A 26,108-nucleotide genomic window follows, 5' to 3' on the forward strand; every position below is an offset into this window, starting at 1 on the left:
GATGCTATGTTTTCCTGGTATACTCTCTACTGACTCTCCCATTTATAGTTTCTGCAAGATGCCTCTCAATTTTCTTCTGTTATTAACTCTGTCTCTCAAGACTTAGGATACACAGCTGCTATCATTGCTTCTGCTCACACCTATGAAATATAAGATCCAGGAAATCACAAAATCTTTGAGTAGTTGCAAGGAGGTTTATTGAATATTCAAACTACAACAAACATTAATACATAGTGTACAGGCTACACAATGCTCTGTGTACACAGGCCATAACACCTGGGAAGCTACATGACAAAAATCAAGATGTTGCAACCACCACCACACAGTGGCAGAAAAGTTACACCAAGCTGGTATTCCTGTTCCCCACAGTCCTCTTTCTAAAGACTGAGAAGGGGTAGTAACAAAGAGAGGCTAAAAATGGCTAAAATCAACTACTTTACATGTGTTTGTGGTGTGCCTCTGTTCAACACAGGAGGCAGAAATGCTTCACTGCTAAGTGTTAACAAGCTGCACCGGCCAGGAGTGTAGCAGCAGGTTCTCAGAAGATACAGGTAAGACCTGGCATGGCATGCAGGTTGAAGTCATGGCCAAAGAACAGGACCAGAGGAATATAGGACAGGCCCTGCAGAGAGACAAGACTTACCAGAAGTAGGCTGACACTTCTTGAGCCTCACTTAGTGGCTGAGTAGTCAGGGCTTTTTTTTCTTTTCCTGTCACACACAGAATGAGGAAGAAACAGAAACCAGAGGAGTACTTCCCTGTGTTATAACATCTTAGACCTAAACAGTCCAGGAGTACAGCCCTAACCTGAACAATTACAGTTTGGTCCATGAGAGTCCATTTTACAAGAAAAATGGAATTCAAGCTCACATGCAAAAAAAAAAATCTCTCTACTCATCTAGTCTTCTCTGTTTCAGTTCTGACTTCATCTACAAAATGAAAAGGGAAATGACTTCTTGCTTACATGAAATCACCTATCCAAAGAGAAGATAAATATCTTGTGGGTTTTTCTGTAATATTTTTGAAGGACATGCATCTGCAGTGGTTAAACTCTTCTCACCACTGGCCAGCTGCACCTAAGGCATCCTGTTACACGGTCCCATTTCAAATCCCAAAGTATTAGCCTTTCACCCACAGCTATGCACTGCCAAGAAGAGGTGAATCTGCCTGACATGCCTGGATGCCATGTGAACAAGCTCTCAGCAGATGCACTACCACTGTGATTACTCCCATCCCTCATCCCTAGTCCCAGAACCAGAGGCAATCAGTCCAAAGAGATAGATGAGGTCACCAACTACAGTGAAAGCTGTGGTGAGTCAGAACAGAAAGAGTGGGGTTTCAACCCACCAGTTGGGAAATGCAGTCCCACAGCCTGAGACAGATTTGCTGAGCATGGCTGTCCCAGAGAACTTCACCTGACAATCCTGTCAGCTTCCAGGAAGGACTCAGCCTGTCAAGCCCAGAAGCTATAAAATGGCAGAGGCCAGCAGGATTAGTCTTGCTGAAACTGCAGGGCATCTACCAGCTTCAGGAAGCCCCAGCTCATCCAGGATCCTTTGTCCCAGCCAGCCAAGCTCCTCAGGCTGGTGTAAGAGTGACCACATGTGTGCATGCATACCTGTCTTCCCCCGAATGCTATACCTTTTTCCCTTCTGCATCTATCAGCTCAACCGATCAGCAAAGCTCAACTGAACATAGATTGTACCTGACTGGTTACTACATTGGGTAAGAATGCTATTAAAGTCAGAGGCTACATAACTGCAGATGACTATTCCCAGAACTGAAAAGCATATCCATTCATAATTCAATACACCAAAAAGCAGCATAACCCCCTGGGGGTAGCATTCATTAGTTTGGTGAAGCCATAAACTGTTTCACATCCTCTGTGTTCTTCAGCAAAAAGAGGCTGGTTGCTAATTAATTGAACTCATCCTGCATGCAGACAAAACTGTTACTCCTCACCTGTAATCAAAGTTGTTCATCGAGTCAATTACTATTAAGACCGGAATTTAAATAAAGATCCAGCATCACCATAGACTCGCTACTCCACCAGTTAGAGGCCATTAGCAGTGGATTCCACCATGGACAAAACAGACCCACCACCCTAGCCTTTGCTGGCACTCTGGTCCTGAAAAGTGACTCATGGGAAGAGATATGAGGAACACCCCTCAAATGTCCTGTGAAAACACTGGTTTACAAACCCAGAGGGAGAAGTGTCATGAAATCTTCCATCAAACCCATCCATAAAGCCTACACATCAAGAACCGCAGTTATTGACTGGTGTCCAACATTCCCAGTATGAGCATCCAGCCAACTTAAAAAAAAAAACACCCAAACATATATATCTACAGATTGATCTGTGAGTAGCAACTGTCAGACCAGAACTACTGACAAAACTGAAGTCTCAGCTTTCCAATATCAGAATGAGCTCTATTAAAACCTCTGCAAAGCTCACAATTTTATGTATCTTCACAATCCCAAGGAGTGTATAACAAGCCAATGGAAGGTCCACACCTTTGAAGTCTGAATATTAACATCAGAAGTGCTGTTAAAGGATGGTTATACTTTCTGGCCTTTACAGAAAACAGTTTACTTTACAACAGCTCAGAGGGCTGCAACTTTGGAGTTACCCACCTCATAAGCTCACTTTCAATCTACAAGTACGTAGATTACACTTCATTTCATACACACAGGATAACATCACCCTGAGAAATGGCAGTGGAGGGATGCAAAGAAATAGACTAACTGATTACGCATAGTCATTGGAATTAGTGAAGAGATAAACATTACCAAAACAACAACCCTAAAAGTGCTGGTTACTAAAGGCCATAATGGGATCAACTGAATAATGTAACAGAAGACCTCCAGCCAAGTTATATTTCCAAATTTCAAGAAGTTTAAGAGGTGGACCAGTTTGAAAGCTAGGACTGTGGAATAAAGCACTTTGAGAAGACCCTAGCAGTAACAACTGGCTGAAGAGCCATGTCTGTCAGAGGCGTCTGTTAATAGCTATGGAGCCTAGGGCAAATGGTTACTCAGAGTATTTCCAGGGAGAGGAGGATATAACACTAAAAACTGCAGACACCACCCAGCCAAGAGAGACCTGGGCTTGTGTTGTGGAGACACACTCTTTTCAAACAGTGCGTAAAACACGGCAAGCTATGGCTGGTAGAGGGCAGAAGTGGAAGAAACACACTCAGCCCCAGCCGAAAGGAAGAGAACAAGCTGTTTAAACCAGTTGAAGATGAGGTGGCCCTTGGTTGTGGTCTTCATGGTTAGGCAGGACAAGCCATCCACGCTCACTGATGAAGCATTAGAAAGAGTGCAGAAATATAAGAAACTTCCCAAACAGGAAAACATTAGAGAGGTGATCCAGAGGTAAAGTCCTTTGCCACTTTTCCCATGCTCTGATAAAAAAAAGCCATCCGAACAACTACACTTTACTATCAGATTTCAGCCTTTCTGCCAGTCATCAAGACAAGACTGCTCAAGTCTACAACCCCTAATTACTTCTGTAGATATTATTTATATCTTCACCAGATTTTCCCAGGAAAACCGTACAATATAGAGGCTTACCGGGACCATCTTGTTCTTTTCATTCTCCTCTAGTCTAACTAATTAACACACTGAAGAAGACTTTTGACAAACTCTACCAGACTCATGGAGACTTAGAAGAAGCTGTCATCCCCTTCAACCAGTCCTCCAGGCGTCTACCACCTGCGAATGAACAAAGCTTGGGAACAATGTTGCAAATGTTGGGCTTGAAATGCTTAGATTTCAAGAAGCTGGTTCCTTAATTTATTCAGCCACCTCAGAAACACTAGCACAGTATTTTTTGTTCTTTACCAACAGAAATGGAAAGGGCGGGAGGCATTAATCCAGGCCCCAAGCTGTCTAGCTCAGGAATCTACAATTACTAAAAATTATTTACTGAAGAAGCTACAAATGATCCAAGTCAGCACACCAGCTGTACACAATAGGATGGAACAGGCAGAGAGACTGCAGCTACCCAACATTTAGTTGAGATGGTTAGAAGATACCTGAAATCTTCCGTTGTGTATCTGTGTGGGTTGACCCTGGCTGAACACCAGTTACTCACCAAAGCTACTCCATCACTGCCCTCTTATGGGTTGATGTAAGAGCACTCAAGTCACTCATCTACTCTACTCAGGGAAATTAACTGAACTTATTGCCAATCTAATCAGAGTAGGGTAATGAGGTAATGAGGAAAAACCCCAAAATCTTAACACACCCTGTCACCACCCCTCCCTTCTTCCTGGGCTCAACTTCACTCCTTATTTTCTCTACCTCCTCCCCCTGAGCAGTGCAGGAGGACAGGGAAGGGGGGTTAGGGTCAGTTCATCATGCCTTGTTTCTGCCACTCCTTCCTCCTCAGGGGAAGGACTCCTCACAGTCTTCCCTGCTCCAGCATGGGGTCCCTCCCACAGGAGACAGTCTCCATTAACTTGACCAACGTTAAGTCCTTATCACAGGCTGCAGTTCTTAACTAACTGCTCCAGCATGGGTCCCCCACAGAGTCCTAAGTCCTGTCAGCAAACCTACTCCAGCATGGGCTTCTGTCTCTCCACAAGGCCACAAATCCTGCCAAGAGCATGCTCCAGCACAGGCTTCCCACAGGGTCACAGCCTCCTTTGGGCAACCCACCTGCTCTGGTGGAGGGTCTTCCACGGGGATGTGTGCTCCACCGTGGACCTCCATGGGCTACAGGGAGACAGCCTGTCCCACCATGGGCTTCAGGGCAGCACAGCCTGCAGGGGAATCTCTACTCCAGTGCCTAGAACACCTCCTCCCCTTCTTCTGCACTGATCTGGATGTGTGCAGAGCTGTCTCTCTCACATATTCTCAACTCCTCTCTCTAGCTGCAGTTGCTAGTGTGCAGATTTTTCCCCCCCTTCTTAAATATGACATCCCAGAGTCACTGATGGGCTCACAGCCTTGCCCAGCAGCAGGTCCATCTTGGAGCTGGCTGGCATTGGCTCTGTCAGACACAGGGGAAGCTTCCAGCAGCTTCCCACAGAAGCCAGCCCTGCAACCCCCCCTGAGACCAAAACCTTGCCATGCAAAACCAATACAACTGATCATGGGCTTTTGTTCACAATACTAAGTTCATACATTAGTATAATTTGCTTTCCCTGTCTCTTGTACCTTCTACAGGGACACCTGTCATCCATGTGAAAAACAAAGGATAAGATACCATCTTGGTATTGACTACCAGCCAAAAAAAAAAAAAAAAAAATCAACTGAGGATTCTTGAAGTAGTAAATATAGCCTTAAACAGTAGGAATCCCATTGATAATGCTGCCACCAAACAGTAAAGACCCAGTTCATTTGAACAAGTGTATCATAACTCCCGGGATATCTGATGTCATGCAGTTTTCCAGTTGAGATACATGAATGCAAAGGATGGAGGTAGACATCTGTTCTTATACATGACCAGACAGAACAATTTATTAATCTCTGCTACATTAACATGTCATGTCTTTATATATGTCTAGATGTTCACACACCAGAGGTTCTATACTAGAGCAGGGGTCCTCAAACTACAGCCCGTGGGCTGGATACAGCCCCCCAGGGTCCTCAATCTGCCCCCCCCCCCCCCCCGTATTTACAGACCCCCCCCGCCAGGGGTTGGGGGGGGGGGGGGGAACTAAGCAGCCGCAGATGACTGCCTGCCCCTTCATCCATGCGCCGGCCCCCTGCTTAAAAAGTTTGAGGACCCCTGTACTAGAGCATTAGTAGTCCCATCTGAGTCTAAAAGGATAAATACAATCCAATCCAAACTGGGTTATTAGTTACCAATCAAAAAAAAAAAAAAAAAAAGGAGGAGCAGGTAATAACTTTTACATTCAAAGCACTCAGCCTCAAGAACAAGCCAGCTGCTACAGAAGTCTGGCAGATTTTATAAAAAACATGAAAAGGAAGCCTCAAGGGAACATAAGTGCTTGGAAGTGAAAGTCATCTGGAATTTAAGGAGGAGCAAGGGACATGGAGCTACAACAAAAACCTTCAATGCTTAACTAGGACACACTGAAGAAATTACAGTTGAGATCACTTAAAAGACTGAAAGGAAACCTTTTAAAGTATAAATCCAGGTTACATTTTAGCTCTAGCCTTTACTTTCTTTCAACTTATCTATAATACCCTGGCCTTATGCTTGCTAAGCAGTTGACAGTTATTTGAGCTAGTTGACTAGAAAAGAACTAACACAGTAAAGGCTATAAAGGCAGCAAAACAGCAACTATCTTACACACATAATCTCAAGCGGTCTGCATTCCAGCATGCAGCTAGAGAACATATTTCAGGAGAAATATGGCCCCAATTTTCCTTAAAGAAATCCACAGCTTTTTTCCATTTACATTCAATGAAACTGTAACACATAACTTGTACTTGCGCATTCTTATATAAAGCGCAACACAAGAAAGTCCAGAGCAGCAGTACAGCTGCTAAGAGCACAAAACAGCCACAAGTTTAAGATCAGGATTTGAAAGTTGCATTAATATGACTTCATCAATGCCCCTAGTTTTAATTTACAACTGGCATTTCCAATCTGTATAAACTACAAAGATTGACCTTTAAAAATCTTTTGCTTAAGTCTAGCAATGGCTACAGCTTTGAAGTTACTGCAGAAACTTGACCACTGATATAAACTGAAATATTGTACTTGCATTCATACCATTTGCAAGATAAAAGAATCTTGTCAAAACTGCAGGAAGCCAGCAATGATGTTTTAAATCTAGAAAATATTTTTTTAATTTTTTCTTTGTGCCTGAATCACGGCTTCTGCAGAATGGAAAAATAACTTTTGAGTGAAAGTAATCCATTTAATGCAGCTAATTTTTGTTTTAGTCCAGATGTAATGCATTCCACACATGCCAAACTGAGTCACTATTTCATAAAGCTATCTCATAGTCATGTTTGTTTTCCCATGCTTCAGAGAGGGAGAAAACTAGCTCACCATTTAACAAGCACAGTCCTAGTTAACAGGCTATAATTAGGATACTAAGACAATAGCTTCTTTGTGCATAAAAACTTAAGAAACATTGAATGATGACAAGAGCAACATACAAGCTTAAGACTAACACACCTAATAGACCACAAACAGTTTATCCAGGGCCACGTGGCTTCAGAGGCATTGCTAAACATTGTTTCTTAAAGTTTATTTTGAGAAGTTAGCGACCTGTAAGCCAACTATTTAATGAGCATCATGCATGTCTATCAACCAGACATTGCAATCTAAGCAAAAGCTTCAAGTAAATCCATAACCTACCATAATCCTCCAAAACATATTTGCATAACTAAAGCCCAATTCAAGTAAAGAGTTAACTCCCTTAATACCTACACATTTAAGAAGTACATGCAAGTCCTTTATGTAACATATTCTACTGATATTATCTTTTTATTTGAGAATTATTTTAAGAAATGATTACTAGCTTCCTACCAACACATCATTGTCTTGGTCGAGCCACAGAGATACCTGAAATATTACCAGACCTCAGGAAAATTGCACCAACCATAAGTGAGGACACACACACAGAGCATGAGAACCTTCTTATCTCCAAAGAGCAACCTCTCACTATAAGGCTTGGAAAGAAATTTGACTTCCAAGTGCAGTAAAGGTTTCCTTTAAACAAACCCACAGACCTGCACCCACAAGGCAAAAGCACTCAGGAGTACAGAGCATACATCATCCTTAGGCAGGGTGAGCTACAGCTTCACATCAGCTGCCACACAGCAGCCTTCAGATCCCCCCTTCACCTTCCCTGACCCCCCACAAACCCACCACACGGGGAAAGGCTGACCACCCCAAATGCCACATGAGGTAAGGAGGCACCTCAGCTGCTCAGGGAGCTGCATATTAAGAACACGCACTGACTACAGAACTCTCTCCCCCCTTCACTAATGGCGCACTATACACCTTTACTTTCTTCCTTGACAACGTCAAAAAAAAACACAGCGACACACTCCCACACCACCAAACTACACACTCACCCCCATACCTCAGCCGCCTCAGCCTCCAGACCCCTTTATAGCAGGGGAGCACGACGGGGCGGAACCGAGGCTCCAGCTCTGCGACTCTATTGGACAGCTGTGTTGTCAATCACCAGAAACTGGCCAGCTGCCAGCGTGCCTGGCCCCTCCGCCGGGCCTTTGAGCGAGTGACGTGAGCGCCCCCTAGGGTCAGTGGGCCCGTGCGCCCGCCCGCCCGCGGGGGCTGGTCCGCCACCGCCGCCGTCGCGTCCCCGGAGCGGCGCGGCGGGAGGGGCGGGAGGCAACGGGAAGGGCGGCCCGAGCAGGCGGGTGACGCCAGCCGGACAGACGGCCGTCCTGCGAGCGCGGCGGCAGGACAGGCCGGCGCCACCTAGTCCTCATCCCCGCCGCCCGCGGCGGCTGGCGCACGGGGTGAGGTGCCCGCCGCGGAGGGCAGCGGGTCGGCCATGGCCAGCGCCGGCCCTCGGGAGGGGGAGGCGGCGGCGGCGCGGGAGGAGCAAGCCCTGAGGAAGCTGGTGGTCCGGCTGCGGAGCGTCCAGGAGAGGGAGCGGCTGGAGACGCTGGTGCAGACCCTGAGCGACCTGCTGGAGCTGGCGACCCGGCAGAGCGGTGAGGCGCGGGCGGCCCGGCGGGGCGGTGAGGCGCGGGCGGCCCGGCCGCACTGCCCAGCCCTGCCCTGCCCTGCCCCGCCCCGCCCCGCCCGCGGATAACGTGGCCTCTCTCTGTCCCCCCGCAGCTCCGCGGCTCTTCGGCGGCCAAAACGTGCATGTGCCCGTGCTGCTGGTGGTGGACCTGTACCCGGGAGCGGCGGGCGTGCAGCAGGTGAGGGCGGCGCGGGGGGCCGGGGCCTTGGCGCCTTAGGAACCGAGCACCGCCGTTCTTTCCCGAAATAAAAGTTACCCCTCGGCTTGTTGCTTTCTTTTCGCTTGCCCTCCTCTGGGCCACTCTCTGGAGTGCCGTTGGCCTGAGCAAGGGCGCTGTATCCGCTGGCGTTTAAAGGGCCCGGCTGTCCCAGCGCTTTGCGGGCGCCGCTCGTCGCGTTTCTGTTTAAACGGCAGAAGGCGGTGAAGTAGGAAATAAAAATTCAGCGATGCGAAAACTCTATGGCATGGGCTTCTAAATTACCAGTAATAAATCAGGTAAATTATCTCGTATATTTCCGATGTGTCAATATTGAATTTTGCCGCGGTTAGACAGGCATCTTAGAAGCAGAATTCTGTAATATGAATTCACACCTATGCAGCCCTATCCTAGAAGGAGGGTCGCACTAGTCCCGGTTTTTTAAGGGGTGCGTGTGTGTGAGTCTGTTAGCAAAGAGTCGGTTCTGCCGTGTAAGGTTCTGCTTGGCAGCTCCTGTAACTCAGCACCGGCCCGTTTAGCTCAGGTGCGGCGCTTGCACCATTTGATTTGTACTTCAGGTACAGCTGCCAGACTTGTATGAAACAGCTCCTTCCTGGCAGGCATGTATTAACTTTCTGATTACGTTATGCTTGAAGGATGTTTATGAGCTTCAGATTTCTCTGCAGCTTGCTTTTTCATTATTATTATTATTAGTTAAGCTCATTTGTATGTTTACAGTATTTTGGGCATCTTTTTTTTTTTTTGGTTCAACTAGAAGGCAAAGCAGAAATTATTTCGCAAATGCCTCTCAAATAATAGTATATTTTATGTGGGTTTTTTTTCCTCTAGTAGGCTTTGGATAGAGGGCAAAAGCATGAAATTCAGATTAAAATATGGAATTGTACTTGTGTAATGATTCATCTGGAATAACAGTGATCTCGGGTTTCCTTTGAGGACTAAATTTTTGTGCACAGTCTGAAGTTTTAACTTATTTTGCTATTCAATTGTCAAACCATTAAGAAATATAGAAGGATGAATTGGCAATTGTTTTCAAGATAAAGCATATCAGGTATATAACAACTTACAAAACCACTGCTCAGATATTAGATGATGAAGTAAAAAAGCATGAAATCCAGCCACAACCATTAAGTCTGAAATGACAGCATAAGATTCTCAGAAGTGCATAAGAAAGATAGCAAATGTTTAATTTTCGTTTTAACTGTGTTAAAATGCCTCTTATTTTATATGGAATTTTAAAATTGGTATTAAGTCTTTGTCTACATTTGCAGTCATACAGTGTTTCAGTTTAGAAGTTTTCAAGCTACTTTGCATTATTATGTTGTATTAAATTGTAAAATTCATAGTCAAGGCAAAGCTCTAATCCTGTTCCTCATAAAATGTCATAGGCTGCTCTTCCTTCACATTAAATTACGGTATTTACAAACATCCACAATATGTTAGTAGAGCTCTGTCTTCTTGCTTCATTCACTGCATTTTTTTTACAGTCTTTGTGAATACAGAATTCTCACTTTATGGCAGTGGTGAAGTAATGTAGTCCTGATTTCAGTGTGGTCCCTCTATGCTACTAATGAGTTTTCATTGAATAAATGGATTAAGCAACCTCTTTTGCTTTTACTATTGTAATAAAATTGACTCGCATAGGAGAATAAATACAATAAGAGACATACCTGAAGTGAGGATTTTCTTTCTTTCCCCTCCTTAACTGGTAAACAAAGAATCATGTGCTGCTATTCCACTGCCTTGTACAAGGTAAATTTGCTTAGTAGATCGATATTGCAAGTACCAGTACAGGCATAAACCCTGAAAACTTCTTTAGAAGTAGGAAAGTACTAGACTGGAAAGTCAGTAGTACCTTAAAGTAAAATAGATGTCTTTAAGTAAGTACAGTAGTTTCTTTCTGCAGTTAACTCTGGCAATGATTGGAGCAGCTTAGAAACTTCAGAGCAAAATATGTTTACACTTGAGTAAAGAGCAGTCAGCAGAGCCTCATTGTCTCACATAAGAGGTGTGACCTAATGTGATATAAATTCATTGCATGCTAGAAATGAAAAGGGTCTGATTTAAAAATAACAGTTTCAGTGCTGCAACCAACTGTTTCTGTATATAGGGACCTGTTGAATTGTTTATAAGAACGTCTTTGTTTGCTGGTTTGGGTTGTTTTTCTTTCCCTGTAACCCTTAGGATTTCTGTTATTTAAAGGACCCTTATTTTCTTATGTCATTATTAAACAGATAAAAAGCTTTCTGTTATCTCAGGTCATGATTTTAATATTGTGAAATAGACCACATGTCAACAAGTCAGATGTTTCCATTGGTCTTTTCTGGATCTACAGTTCTTATAAATGTTTGTCAATACTTGGAGTCACCACAATCTAAAAAAAAAAGTCATTAAGCTAATTTTCATCAGGTTCTAAATTTTACAAGAACACTTAGGTGGCATGAACTGGGACTTTTAAACTAAAATCTTTTCTAATCAATACACAGTGTATGAATTAATGGTCACCTCTACAATATCTTTGCTGTGCAGATTTGAAATTTATACCTGATTTGCTGTCACTGGTAAACTCTGGTTTGCTTGGATCATGGAAAATTAGGTAATTACATATCATCTTGGGGAGGACTGGTGGTTGCTAAGACTATTCTTTGCACCTGTGTTTAGTCAGGACTCAGTTACACAGACCAGCCTAATGTTCCTGAATGTCCATAGTAATTGGTTTGCAGTCTCATGTAGAGCAAGCCAGCTTGCTATCCAAGCAAGAGAAGAGCGTGGAAATTAGGCCGTGGTCAAGCTCAATCTGCAGACATTAAGGTTGTAATTGGCTAAAAATATTTGGCTCCACAAATCTAAATTGAAACAGAACTACTGCAGATAGTGTGGGCATATGCCATATAACCAAGTAGGTGAAAGATAAAAGCAGAATTTCATGCTCAACAAAGCTTTCATGAAAGCTGTCTAGATTCAAGCCTGTGCTGTTCCTATAGATGTCCTTACGCTACCAGACTTGCAATTTCTGCTTTCTAGTCTTGAAGACTGTAGGGTTAGAGATCATGCGCTTTCCGTGAGCTTTGCAGTTAAACTCTTTGGAGTTTAACTTTTTTTAGTTTAACCATTTGCTTTGCTGTTGGTGGCTGCCCTGTCTTGACCCCTTTGCTTTACATAACTCTCCTGCCAAAAACTTACCCAGTTACACATACAGGTTTTGAGCCATAGTTAGATTTCTACTGTCTTGAGCCTGTTCTTAAAGCGCACAAGCCTACTTCCATGTTTTTTTTCATTTTTTCTATATGGCCAAGGGAACTTATATACCTCGTTTTAATTCATTTTTGTAAAATCTGCTTCATCTTGACTTTTGACATTTCACAATTCACTTCTCTTTCAATACAGCAGTGTTTTCTTGCTCATCGGTCAATCCTTTGTACAAATTTTGCTTACTGCATCTTCACTGAAGTTCATTCAATCTTATCAGCCTGCAGGCATTCTTAAAGAGAGCAGATTTCTCCAATATGGAAGAAGAATATTTTTCAGTTTTGGCATTACTTAGAGATGTTTGATAGTCAAAGAATTTGCATAGGATAGAGCAGGTAGTTATTAAGAACAAATGCATTGGGTTTAGTTCATCTTTCCTTGTGATCTCAAAACTTTCACTGCCTTCATTACATTTTGAAAGCACACAGTATTGAGGATTGATGGTAAGAATATGAAATATATAGTATTGTTTAGGTATCTCATCCTCATTTAAAACACTGGACACCTTTAAAAACCTATCCTTGCTTCTTGTAGTTTTCAATTAAATGGTAAATTCTCATGGAAACACCTGGTCCTCAATAAAGCTGGACTGCCTTTAATAGTGCAATGTTCTTCCCTGGCCCATGATGACATACTATGAATCACATTGTATTTTTCTCTGTCAGCATCTCTTTCAACTGTGTCTCCTTTATCCTCAAGCAGCGCTGAAGCATACTGAGAGTGAAGTGTTCCTACAAGCAATGCATTTGGAATCACTAGCATATCTGTTTTACCTCCATCTTTTTAACTTTTTATGCTGTTTGTCTTCTCATGTGTTAATTAATTTTCCCATATTGATTTAACTAGATAATTTTTCAGAACATGTTTTCCAAAAGCCAAGAATATTAGAAGACAACATTGAAGATCCAAACAGAATCTCTGTTCTAAAATAGCTGTATTTTTGTTTTACAGATGGGTTGGTCACTTCTTTGTAAATTAATAGAAATTTGTCCGAGTACTCTTCAGAGCATAGCTCCTAAGGATGTTGGGAAGGACTGGGAAGTACTGGGTGTTCACCAGTAAGTATTTTATATGCAGAGAGTGTTCAGGAATGCTTGCTTATCATGGCAGCGTATATATGCAATGAAATATATTTATATAAAGTTATTACATCAGCTTCTAAATGTTTGAAGATTTTTGTAGGTTTATTCAGCCTTCAAAATGGGCTCACACAAGCAAGGATCTTATCTGTGCATATAAATACCTGGTGGAGAAAGTAAAGGAGGCTGAGCCAGGCTCTTGTCAGTGGTGCCCAGTGACAGGGTGAGAAGCAATGGGTACGAATTGAAATATAGGAAATTACACTTAAAAAGTTTGCTGGGGTGGTGGTGTGGTGGTGTCATTGTATGGTTGGGTTTTGTTTGTTGTTGTTTTTTTTTATTGTGAGGTTGGTCAAACACTGGAACGAGTTGCCCAGAGAAGTTGTAAAGTCTCATGCCTTAGAGAGATTCGGAACCTGACTGAACATGGCCCTGAACCCCAGCTTAGAGCAGGGCGTTGACGTAGGAGACCTGCAGAGGTCCCCGCCAATCTCAATGATGCTGAGTTTCTGTGCTTATCAAGGTCTTCCATTTTAATAGACAGATGCAGTATTGCCTGAATTTGTCTGTGTGTGTGACTGTTCTTTCCAAAAGTGAGGAACTACATCCACAAGCCTAAAGTAATGTAAATGGAGAAGAGGGGGTTTTGTTGGTTTTACAGTGGTTACAGTACATGGTCAGTAGGGAAGTAAACTCCCTCGAAAGAAGTATGTGAAGTTTTTTGTCAGAAAGCAAAAGTGATCTTGGTTGCTTTTCACTAGCAAGGAATAAGCGCACTGAAGATGTACAAGCTAGTTACAATTTCTTTGGCAGCTTAAAGGCTTGATAATTGAGAGTTATTCTGTGAGCTAGAGATAGTGCTGTTCATTCTTGGGTTCCAGAAAAATTACACTTTTGGGTGTGTCTTTCCCATAGCCTTTTCAGAGCCCACATAGTGTCTGCAGTTGAACGAAGCATCCTTTTCAAACTCAATCTTCACTGAAGATCTGATGATAACATTACTGTCCACAATTCCTTCCCACTACCAATATTTTAGCCAACTGCGTTTCCCTGTCTGGTATGCTGACAGTTTTCCTTGCTGTGGAGAAACTTGTTCTTGGTGGGAGAGTGGGCTCAGGCATTTCTGTCAGTGCCAAAGGCAGAGCAAGCCAGCTAAATTATATCTCGGGTTCCTTGTAGGGGGATTGCAGTAGTACTGCAGTGTATCAGTATCATAATGAATACACGCGGTTTGCAGCAAGGCAGGAAACAGTTATGGTAGAGAACAGGTGGTCTTTTTTTTTTTTTTTTTTTGCAAGAGATTTTCAATTTTATTTGTGTAACTATTTTAGGAGAACAGCAGTCTTGAACTAGAAAAAGCATTTTTTTCATGTGTCTCAACCATGAGCCAACTCAACCATGTTAGTTGTGTTTACAAACAGTACTTTCGTATTGACTTAGGTGTTCTTGACAGACAGTGTTACAAAGAAATTGTCACTGTCAGCGTGAGGAGAAAGGAAAGAAATTCCTTCAATGTGTTTGCAACCTCTCTACAAGGTCAGAGACTTCATGAGATGTTTTGTAATCTCTTACATTAAACTCTCATACAGTAGATAATGTTTAGAAAATTTTACACCCTCTTAATTATACTTGAAATATGAAGTTATATGTAGGGAATTTTCTCCTCGTATTAGACATGCTTTAGTGTCTATTTTACCTTGCAGTATACTGAGCAAGCTCCTGTCTTTATATATTAGCACTTGCCTGAAACAGATCACACTATAAAATGCCTGCTTCCCAAAGCAGAGTTCCTTCTCCACAGCAGAACTCATGAGTCATTGGTAGATGAGGGAGAGACGTTTAATGTCTTCAGAGCATTTGATAACTCAGTGGGCCACAGCTACTTATGGAGCAAAGAGGTGAAGGAATCTTTACCTCATGTACAGTTTCTATGCATGTATACGTGTGTGCACACACCTGCACCCACGCAATAAAATGCATTAGGAATGCTTAAGACTAGAACACTTTAATTGGGAAATTAAAGTAGGTTTAAGGGTGTCTGTTCAGCTACTCTACCAGCTTTGTTAGGGTGGCTCTTTGTTTTCCTTGATTCATCACCCTACTGCTTAGTCCATACATGTGGGCTGTATGCTGGGACAAGAGTTTGCCTCAGGACTGAAAACCCAGATACCACCATCTGTCCTTGCCTGTAGACTTAATAGTCCAAAGTGTGCATACAGAAGTTTCAGTGAAGTATCTATTCTCCATTTAAGAAAAACACCCCTGCATTTAACTGGATTTTGTTTTCCATTCTTACAATCATCCCACAACAATATTCTGACTAACCTTAGATTTCTACAGTGGTTTTGTGTTCATGAGAATGTAAGTATGTAAGGCATGGTTTGTGTGAATAGATGAGATATCTTTTATTGGACTTACGCTGTTATTATTTCCTGTCTTGCAAAAGGTAAAGGATGTTGTATCTCCCATCAGACTTTGCCTCTTATATGTATTTTGATTATTATAGTTACGACACTAGTGCTACAACAGAAGGGAGAGAAACGAGCAACACCATAATATGAAGGGAAAAGAAAGAAAACAGTGATACATTCATTCCAGTTTATAAAGTTATACTTTAGCAAGGCAAATAACTTCATTGCTAGAGCTGGGGAATGAAATTTGGATGAAACTTTTAAGTGTTGCCTTTTATTTTTCAAGACATGTCAAGAATATCTAGTAAAGTGTCACGAACTACTACACAATCTATTTTTATTAGATATTATATATACCAAGACTCACATTTGAAGATTGTTAAGATTGCAGAGCCAAGCTCATGCTCCAAAATCATGAAAATAAAAAAAAAAAATATGAAGGCTTCTTCAGGGTTTTTTTGTGTAAGCCTGTCCATTTTTATTTAGTTTTTAATCACACGGTCAGGGTTTTTTTCCCCCTTTTGAGATATGCTTCATTCAGTGTGCAATCAGTGCTTACTCATATTCTGTCATCGACATCATTCGACATTTGGCCCGCTGCCATATTTACTGTATATTAGCGATACCTCATGTGAAAACTGGCCTATTCATTTTCTTCTCAGCTTTTCTTAGTGCTCATCATTATTGTCTAGAGCTTTTAAAATGTTGTTTATTGAGAAGGTTTTACGGATTTGTAGTCACTGTTTTACAGATGGTAGTTTGAGCAAAATATGTTAAGAGCATGAAATGATTTTTGGGTGCCCAGTTTGATACATGCACTGGATTTTTCAGAGTACTCGGCATTTTTTGTCTCTTCCTGTTTAAAAAGTCAACTTTGACTGTGATGCAGCATTTTAGAGTTTAATATCCATGGGTCTCAACTCCACCCAGAAAGTAAGAAGTGTAGAACTGGTAGTCTATGAAATCTTTCTTTCTAGTGATTTCACCAGTGTCACATAAGTGCTGTATGGTAGAAACTTAGTGTAGAGTTCTTCAAGCTGCTGCTCAAATTCTTTAGCTGGGAAACTGCTGTTTCTCTTCCAACAAACCCTTGATTGTTCACTGTAGCTTAGTGCTTGCCGCAGACAGAATGTTGCCATACTGTCCATATTCTGCTGTGCTCCACAGCCGTGCTTAATGTAGAGTAACCCCACCCTGAATGAGACTTATCCCCTGTAGAACAAATATATGAAACTAATTAAAACTTGAAGTAAAATTGATAAATTTCACACTATTATTTTAATGAGGTGTGATAATAGTTAAAATACCAACATTATTGCATTGCTAACTTGAAAAGAACAGAAACTGAAATACAAGTTTTTAAAAAATAATTAATTGGGAACTTTTTAAGCTTTTGCTGATTTCTGTAACTATTTTTGTTTTAAAGTAAATGTTTGATAAAATTTTTGTGTGTTCATATTTCTGTAGCCATAACTTTTTCCTTTTTTTTTTTTTTTTTAATTTTAGGCAGATTCTTAAAATGCTTACCATTCACAAAGGAAATATAAATCTCTCAGTAATAGGACTGAAAGCATTAAATCTACTCCTCATGTCAGGTATTGAGTGTTTTACTTTCCTGCTTTGTCTAAGCCTTTAAAACACAGACCTGTGGTATAAGATATGTGACTGTACCTGTTGGACCTGATTTTTCTCTCTGTTTTACTCAGGAAAATAATATGTCATTTCTACTTGTATACAAAATAATACTGCTTTGCACTTTTTTTTTAATCCAGGTACAAATGATTCTCCAAATTGCAAGGCTGTGAAGAACATGACTGATTAATTTTGCCAACTTGTTATTAGCATAGACACAAATACTTGCTGTTAAGCAGATAAATAAAATAAGGAAGAAGTTATTTTTTTCTTGCCAATTGACAGTCTGGCTTGCTTCCTTTAGTACTGATTAGTACTTTTGAAAACAGTAAATCATCTCGGACATTTCTGTTATTCTGCTCTGCAGAGACCTGATCTTACAAGGTACCGAGAACTTTTCTTGTGGTGCTGAGATTCTTGATCTTCCATTGAAATTAAAGAGAGACCCTAAGGGAGAGATTCTGCTAGTTTTATTCAAGCTAGCCTATAATATTAGCACAAATTATTGTTAGAATAGGAATATTTCCATTGACTGTAACCAGCTTTGAAATCAGCCTTATTTACAAACTAAGGATTAGACTTGACATTAGGTAGTTAAAGATAATCCAACTGTCGAAGTCCACTCTACTGCTGTAGGCAGCAGAGTGAGAACTGGCACTTTCAGAGGATGGTCATGCTATTCATTTGTCTATTTTCGAAGACAGTTACCTCCTGAACTTGTTTTCCTTTCCCTTTTGGTTGTAGAGAGGTTTGGAGGACTAGCTTAGACTGGATGCCTAACTTTTTATCTGCTGAAGTTGGGTAATACAGGTCTCGTTATAAGTCGTTACACTGTGTCATTAATAATAACAATAATAGCAAAATCTGGCTATTACTGAATAACTGTAATGAACAGCTTCTTTCCTTTAAATGTGAGTATTGTAAAGGATCCTAAACTGCTGACTGGATGTTCCGTAAGAGTTTATTCGTTGAATACCGCTCCTCCCCTCAGTGGTTGATCAACCAAACTCTCATTTCAACTACCTTCAGAAAAATATTTGAAATTTTACCTTGTCAGAAAAATCTCTTAGCATGCTTTATTTTGATACCTCTGTAAACTTGAATTGCACTGTAACTGAAGCTGACAGGCCAGTGTGAATGCCATATAGAAAGATCTTGTCTTAAACAAACAAACAAACAAAAAAACCAAAACAAAAACCACAAAAAAACCCAGATGCAGCTGAAACACTGGAACAGGCATTATGAATTGTATTGTTATTGCTGTAAGCTCGAAAAATTGTCGTGAATACGAATCTTTTTGCCTATACGTGCTACAGAGTAATATTTTTATTAAGGGGGTTTTTTATGTCATAAGAGAGAAGTGAGATTGGCTTTTCAGTTCAGTTTCAGGCTGAACAAATGGCTGAGAGAGTGAGAGTAGGGCTTTGTGATACACAGATGGACCGATTTCACATTTCACTGTAGCTGACAGGTACATTTCAAATCCCCTCTCGTTTTCTTCAGGTAGTGTAGTCCTGCCTTATTTCTTCCATCACCCTTACTACTTAGCGAAACTTTCCAGCATGCTATGACTGCAAAAAGGGGGAGTATTTTGATGGGTTAATTTTCTGCCAGTTCAGTGAGTTGAACTGGCTCATTGAGGGGTCAGACAAGCACCAAAGCAGTGCAAGGAGGGAGCAAGAGTGGAGAGGAGAAACTGTCTTTTTGGCAGCAATCTTTTAGAATATCTCAGTTGTGTTGTGAAACATTACCTTAAGAGATAACTTCCTCATGGGTTATGCAAAACCTGGATTTGAGCAACGGAGTAGATTTTAAGGACAGTATTAAAGAATTTTGGATTTTAATGGTTGTGGTTTTAATGTTTTATGTTTTATTTTATGAAATGTTTTAATGTTGAGTACAGTGCTTCAATAAAAATATTGAGAACTAATCAGTGCAACATATAATCTCTTCTGCATTTTAGATGTAATTGCTTTCCTGCTCTTAGAGGAAGAGGTAGATGTGTTTTCCTTGGTATTTAATGCCATGCACAGCTTCCCTAAAAATGAAGAGATCCAGCAACATGGGTGTAAAGTGTTACACAAACTGTTTGAGAAAGGTATTTTTATCTTGTAGTTTATTAAGTTAGAAAAATATGTAAGTTGGAAGGGGATGGCAGACATTTATTTAAATGAAATAATTTGTGCATTTCCAAATTCTGGTTTGTGTATCATATCTGTTCTTTGAATGAGTTACCACAAAACAGGTTTTCCAAGCAATATCACAAATTTTCTAAATTAGAGCAATGAATACAAAATTTTCAAAAAAGCAAAATGTCTCTTCATTTCTGGCTCTAGAGTTAACTGAAAAGATGGGATTCAGCATTAGTAACACTGGAACAAAGAGTAGTGACATTTTATTTTAATTCTCAAATGAACAGGATTGCTTATTTAGACTGGCAAATTTTAGTAACATGTGAACGGTTCTAAAAAAAGCAAAATGTTTGTACTTTTAAAATATATGTGATTCTGCTTTTGATCTGTACAATGCTAAAAGATGAGTCTGTAACTGTATGATATTCCTGTGTTTCTTTTGAGAAATGAAGTTACCATGTATTGAATTTCTGCAAAGTTTTCAGAAACTGTGTGTGTAACAGCCAGAAGTCCCATTGTTGTAGCAGCTTGGCTTTGCATTGAGTTTCTTGCTTCAGAATAAATATTGAGGAGTGCTAGCGCTTTTACTAAGTCCACTGTACTCCTTTGCTTCAGAGATAGTCTCCAGTTCTTCAGACTTGTTCTTTCCAGCACTATTTTGTATTGTTTTTTCCAAGTCTTCCTCCCACACATGTGTGCCTGGAATTATCTTCTGCATTCCCTCCCCTCTTTCGTTCACCCTAAGTACTTTTGTCCTGCTGTATTTTCTTTTCAGGCTCCATAAGGGTCTGAGCTTCTTAGATTTTCTGTGCATTGTTTTTTATAAGTGCCTGATTTTTACAGACCTACAGACTGCTCTGGGTACAGACCTGCAAACCTTCTTCTTGATGGCAGTGCTAAAGTAACAAGTTCCTAGGCTGCCACTGGCTACTTTTTCCTGCCTCTGATGCACCTTGTCAGTTACTGTAATGCGAATGTTTGCCTAGCCTTAGCTTGAAATAGATTCAGAAAATGGTTCTGCTTATGAAATCTAAAATATGTCATGATTTTTCAACCTGGATCTGTTCCCTTATCTGGTTCATTGCACAGCCACGCAGTTATGTCAGTACAAATGACAGGGGGTAGGGGTGGAAAAACCTTAAGCTATTATTACAATGAAGGTAAGGTATTATTAAAGTGTGGCTGTAATCTTTATGAAAGAACTCCATTATCAAAAAAAGTTAAGAAATTAAATCATGGAGTATGCAAAGTGGCATTCAGGCAATTTTTTTTCACTGTAAGCTTAGCCTTTCCTTCAGTTATATACTGTCTTGGTGAGGAACACCTGAAATTTGTTCTCTGAAAAAGGCTGAAAGGCTTCTTTGAAAATACTGATTCACAGGGAAGCGTTTGAAGTCAGAACTAAGTTACATAAAGTATAGGCTAGAAAAAGGTCTTTATATAAAGGAGTTGTAACTGGAAGATGATGTGTATGGAGGGTGCCTTACTTTCTGTGAAGCACAGAAAATAGATATAAAGAAACTTGATGAAAACAATTGTCTTTTCTCATGTTGTACCAGAATATGAATTATTTCCTCAAAACATACTGTATCTCTCTTGCTTTTCAAATTAGTTCCAGAAGAGCAGCTGACTGAATTTGTTGAAAGCAAAGATCATATGATCATACTGAAAGTATTTAAAGAGTTTCCAGAGAAAGAAGAGGTGATTCTTCCTGCACTTTATTCATTACATTCCTTAGCTGGTCCACGTAAGTGCATTGTTGGAAATTATTTTCATCTTCCGTCACATACATCAGCTCACCTCAGTTTGTGGTAATCTTTCAGTGATTGTAAAAAATCAGTAAGAACTGATTGGGAGCTGCCAGACAAATAACTTTTCTGTTTTCTTTGGGAAATGCTGATTTGCAATTTTTCATGGGAAATTTTCATAGTCAGCCATTCTGATAAAACTGAAATCTCTCATAAAATAACAGAAAGAGACTTTCTTCTGCTTGGAGTAAGTGGTAACAAAGATGCTTGTCGTGGTTGCAGGGGTCAAAGTTCAAGACTGCCCTGTCTCTTTTTAATATTTGAAAAATAAGATGTATTTGTTGACTAAATAAACCTTCAGTGAGCTTGGGTAGCAGGTAAAGAACGCTGTTGGCAGAGGCTGTTCCGCAAGGGCAAAATTGCCCATATGAATCCAATGGCCAGGACTGAGATGGTATCTGGGCTCAGACAACCCCTCTGATGGTTCAGTGGTGGCTGCAATGAGGAACATTGTTAGCACTCCACACATTATAGGGTCTTATGGTGTTGTGCAGTAAGACTAGAAGAAAATGTCATTGTGTCTTGTCTTCCGATAATAGCAGTCCCTGTTGTGGGCAAAATCAGGTCCTGAGAGCATGCTTGATGATTTGTGTCAGTTGGTTGACAGCAATTTGATCTTGTTGACACAGAGGTAGCTCTTGTCAGCTTCCTGCTGGTAGTCACAATTTTGGCAAGCGTAGAGCAGGGTCCTGCTCTCCATGTCTTCCACGAGGTACATAACGTACTCTTGCAAACATGATTCCTCACAAAACCTTACTTGTACATTCTGTCTGGGTCTATATGAATCATGCTAGCCCCATGTATTGCGCAAAATAACTAGTGTCCCACATTTCATCAGACTCCAAACTATTTAGTTTCTGTTTCTCAAAATTCTTGCTATTCCAGTTTGTGTTTAAAAAGTGTTCCTTGAGCCAGAAATAGTTTTATCTTAGCCCAGAAGTTATTGCCATTTTCTAAGGAAAAGGGTGCCATATTTTAATTGCTTTTAAAATTAGTAAATACAAAGCGTAACTAAAGAACTCTCTGATAAGAAAGATTGAAAATAGAGAAGCAGAGTTAGCTTGCACATGAATGTGCAAAGCTAGGCCACTTTTGCCAGCATTTATACTCTTGGTTTGTGACATCCCACAATACCTGCAAGAAAGTGTATTCCTTTAAGGCCACATGGAGAAAATCATTGACTGTAAGTACACACTCTAGTTTATCCAGTACTAAAATGTTTGTCTCCCTATACCCTGAAGTTCACATCTCTATTCCAAATGATTTACGTCAAGGATTTGTACTTCACTATGCCTTCTTTCACTAGTATGTATCTAGACTTTCTTCCAGCTTATATGTCGCAAGAAATCAAAGGGTGAGAGTTTCTTCCGATGCAACAAAGAACTCTCTTAAATCTCAGCGGTTTTGATGGAATGAGAAAATGCTTTGCTGCCAGCTTTCCTTCAAAGTCTATAGCGGAGTGATGGGTCCCAGAATGTTAGCCATCTAAATGGTAGCCATAGGCAGCCACCCAGGTTTCTCCTCTATTTAATGGGGAGAAACAGGTACCTCTGGAGGAGATTTACCTGACCCGAAGGGAGGTAGGTATCTGTTACAGGTGGGATGAATCACCATATGGAGTGCTCTGGTCTCTTCATCAATTGTTGTGAGAACCTAGACGACCAGGTGTTGGTGGTTAAAATTAAATGAGCTTGTTCAGGGAAATGGTGGCTTCCTGCAAATGTAGCATTGCTTGGTTCTTGCAGGATTTAAACATGCAGTTAATTATTCTCTCTCTGTAGTAAACAGTTTTGGAATCCTGAATATTTTAATGTGTTTATAACTGCCACCTGTGAAATGATAACTTACTTTCCAGTGATGCAATACTGTTTTGTGGACCATACCTTTAAAAAGGTGTTTTCACTTGAGAAAGATGTGAAGAAATTGCTGTCATCATAAAGCATTGTGAAAGGTACCTTCCTTCAGTATCAAATAGAATGCTTCAGAAATGCTTCCTGCTCAGAGTTTGCTTTTTCAGCTTACAGAGTGTCATTATTTAATATTCAGAGACACATTATTTTGAAGATATGCTGCTTTAAAAAGTCTAATTATCTTTAATAATACAGTTGCAAATATTTCTTTTAAGTTGTATACAGGAAAGCCAAGCTGTTGAAAGAACAATTAAGAAAGTCCATGGACCTCAGCAGAGTAATGCTAACTCCCCTGGAGTCAGTGACAGGACTCCCTTTCATTCACTGGGGCCAGGATTTTGTCCAAGATTTTTTGGGGTTCATATTTTGTCTCCTACTCTGCATAGACATACTGGAGGGATGTTTTCATACACTGTGTTTTAACTACCATAATGCCGTTTTGCCTTAAATTACTGTATGTGGCATCTCTCTGTCCTCAGGAGGAAAGGACGCATTCTGTCTGTTCACTGGCTGCTGTGACTGTCCAGCCAGTTTGTGTGTCTGGCCTGTGTAATAGGCAGGAAAGAGGGTGAAAGTGACCAAGCACTGGCACAGGTTTCCTGGAGGGGGTGTGGAATCTCGATCCTTAGAGATACTCAGAAGCTGTCTGGCCATGGTCCTGGGCAACCTGCTCTAGGTGGCCCTGCTTGAGCAGGGGGGTGGACAAGACCTCCAGAGGTCCCTTCTGACATCAACCCTTCTGGGATTCTGTGAAATAGAGAATTTGCAACGACTTTCAAAATATTGCAGGAGCATTAGATGAACGTTTCTATACCCTCAGGACACAATAGGCATATGGTAGAACTAATTTAAATGAAAAGAATAACTTGCTAACATGTCCCCTAACATGGAAGGAAAACTTATGAAAGCATGATTAAATCAAATAAATGACATCTATCAGATAGAAAAATTCTAAACTGTTTCTTAATTTTATGCCCTGGGAATATTACTGAAACACTGTAAAATGTTTACCTGCTCACAATAATGTTATAAACACCATTTATAAGATTGAATTAATATTTATTAAAAAAAAATTGTTCAGCTTTAAGAAGAAAGTTACATAGAAACAGTTTGTGAGGAATTTCTGTTACATGGCCTGGTATAGAATGGAACAAATACATAAATGTTAATGTGGACTCTGAACTAAATTATTTCCAAGTGTTGGTTGTTGTTAATGTCTTCTATGGCAGTACCAAGAAAAAAAGTGCCACCTTTCTCTTGAGTTTCAGGGCAAAAACTGAGACATAGGCCCAGTTTTCTAAATAAATCTATTTAAATGAAGTCTGAACTAGAATCCAATCTTTTTTTTTTTTTCTTAAGAACTAGAATCCATGCCTTTTTTTTTTTTTTTTTTTTTTTCTTAAGAAGCAATCTTTTGTTTGTTTTTTCTCTAGCCAGCAATGTTGAAGTGCTCATGTCTGGAAATGTTCGCTGCTACAATGTTATAGTGGAAATGATGACGAGTTTCCCCAGTAGTGAAACAGTTCAGGAAGTGAGTTGCTGTTTGTTGCATAAGCTTACATTGGGTAAGTTCCCAAAGTTGTTTGTAGTCATCAACAAGTGTTACAAGTAACAAGAGAGCTACTATTCCAGTTAATCCTCAGGGTGGTGTATAGCTCCATGTTTCTAAAGATGTAAACATATAAACATACTGAGGTAACACAGGCCACAGTCAATAACGTATCATTTTGCGGTAAACATTAGTAAGAGTGACAGAAGCTGCCACTAAAGACTGGGGGAGTGTGGGGGGTGTGGAATGGGAAAAAAGAGTGGGAGAAGTACGAGATGAGAATGTGGGATCAATAGATCCCGTTCTATTTAAAGTTACTATAGAAAGGAAGAAAATTCCTTCAAGATTTCTTTTTTTGAAGTGGCAATGCTGAATGTGTGAGAAACAACTGGTGCTACAGGATTACCTGGGGAAGTACTTTCCAAGACTTTTTCCTCCTTGCAAAGCATTTACCTTCAGAGACCTATGCTGCGTTCCTGCCCAGCTGTGGTGCCTGTCTTGGGGCCCTCTGTGCTGCAGCAGTGAAAGAACGACGGGATTCTGGACTTCCCTTGACTTGGGCAAAAGTTGTCTGGGCTTATGTGGGCTAGCGTCACATCAACAGAAAGGATGGCAATGTCAAAAAGGGGTTTGTTGTGCCTCTTAGCAGCTCTGTACTCTTTTGCCACTATAATCTGATCTGCATTTGCAAGGGCCATGTAATTGAAAGTTCAAGTGAAAATAAATATGTTTTTCCCCCAGCTGCATACAAAAACACTGAGTAGCTGCCTGAGCAGCCCCTGCTCCTTGGCAGGTTCTACTTCATCAAGGACTCAGCTAAGGTCTTTCTCATAAGCTAGATTTCCTGATTCTTGCAGGTGGTGGCCTGAAGCTACTGCAGATGCTGGTACCAGTGCACGAATCCCCTTAATCAAGTCAGTCCCATCCTTTCACCATCTGTTTCTGCTTCTTCAGGCAGATATTGTAGAAAATAAAGATCAAACTTGAGTGCAACCAAGAGCAACTTCCAGTTCCCCTTCAGAAAGCCAGATAAAAATTTCAAGCAAATGTGGTGGCCACTGAGGTGGTATTTGCAGTTTTTTGCCAGGAGGTGATGTTACCCTTGGCTGGTTTCCTCTGCAAGGCTAACAGAAGATAAGCAGGGAAACTAAGCACTTGCGGGAACACAGCAACTCTGTTGATGTGCCTTGGTCTTACCCTAAGTGTAATCAGCCTGGTTTCAGTCACATGTTTGTTGTGTGTGTATGCTGACCAACAAGTAATAGTGGTGGTAAAGCAGCCACAAGATCTATTTCTTCTTTCAGCATAACAGATGCCCTTTATCTTAATACGGAGCCGCTTCAGTAGTTACGGGAAGAGGTGTCCACAGCACCACACAGTTAGGGAAACAGATGTGAAATTGCTGGGTGCTCCTGGAAATAGTGTGGAAGATTTCCATATAGCCAGTGTGGCTTCCCAAATTATTCTGAT

General features: G+C 40.8%; 1 protein-coding gene across 2 annotated transcripts in view; it reads left to right on the top strand.

The window, feature by feature from the left end:
• The first annotated feature begins 7,920 nt into the window (after window positions 1-7,920).
• Window positions 7,921-26,108, top strand: part of LRRK2 (leucine rich repeat kinase 2) — an 80,991-nt gene continuing 62,803 nt past the window's right edge. Inside the window, exons 1-7 of one of the 2 annotated variants that reach the window (XM_080391748.1) lie at window positions 7,922-8,619; window positions 8,747-8,832; window positions 13,069-13,175; window positions 17,114-17,202; window positions 19,203-19,337; window positions 20,984-21,118; window positions 24,523-24,654. In XM_080391748.1, the coding sequence (XP_080247874.1) occupies window positions 8,457-8,619; window positions 8,747-8,832; window positions 13,069-13,175; window positions 17,114-17,202; window positions 19,203-19,337; window positions 20,984-21,118; window positions 24,523-24,654 (847 nt within the window). In that variant the 5' untranslated portion in view covers window positions 7,922-8,456. Of the gene's footprint in view, window positions 8,620-8,746; window positions 8,833-13,068; window positions 13,176-17,113; window positions 17,203-19,202; window positions 19,338-20,983; window positions 21,119-24,522; window positions 24,655-26,108 lie in introns of both variants that reach the window. The other variant, XM_080391749.1, reaches the window with a different exon arrangement.

Source organism: Falco punctatus (genome assembly GCF_963210335.1).
Source record: "Falco punctatus genome assembly, chromosome: 6".
NCBI lineage: Eukaryota > Metazoa > Chordata > Aves > Falconiformes > Falconidae > Falco > Falco punctatus.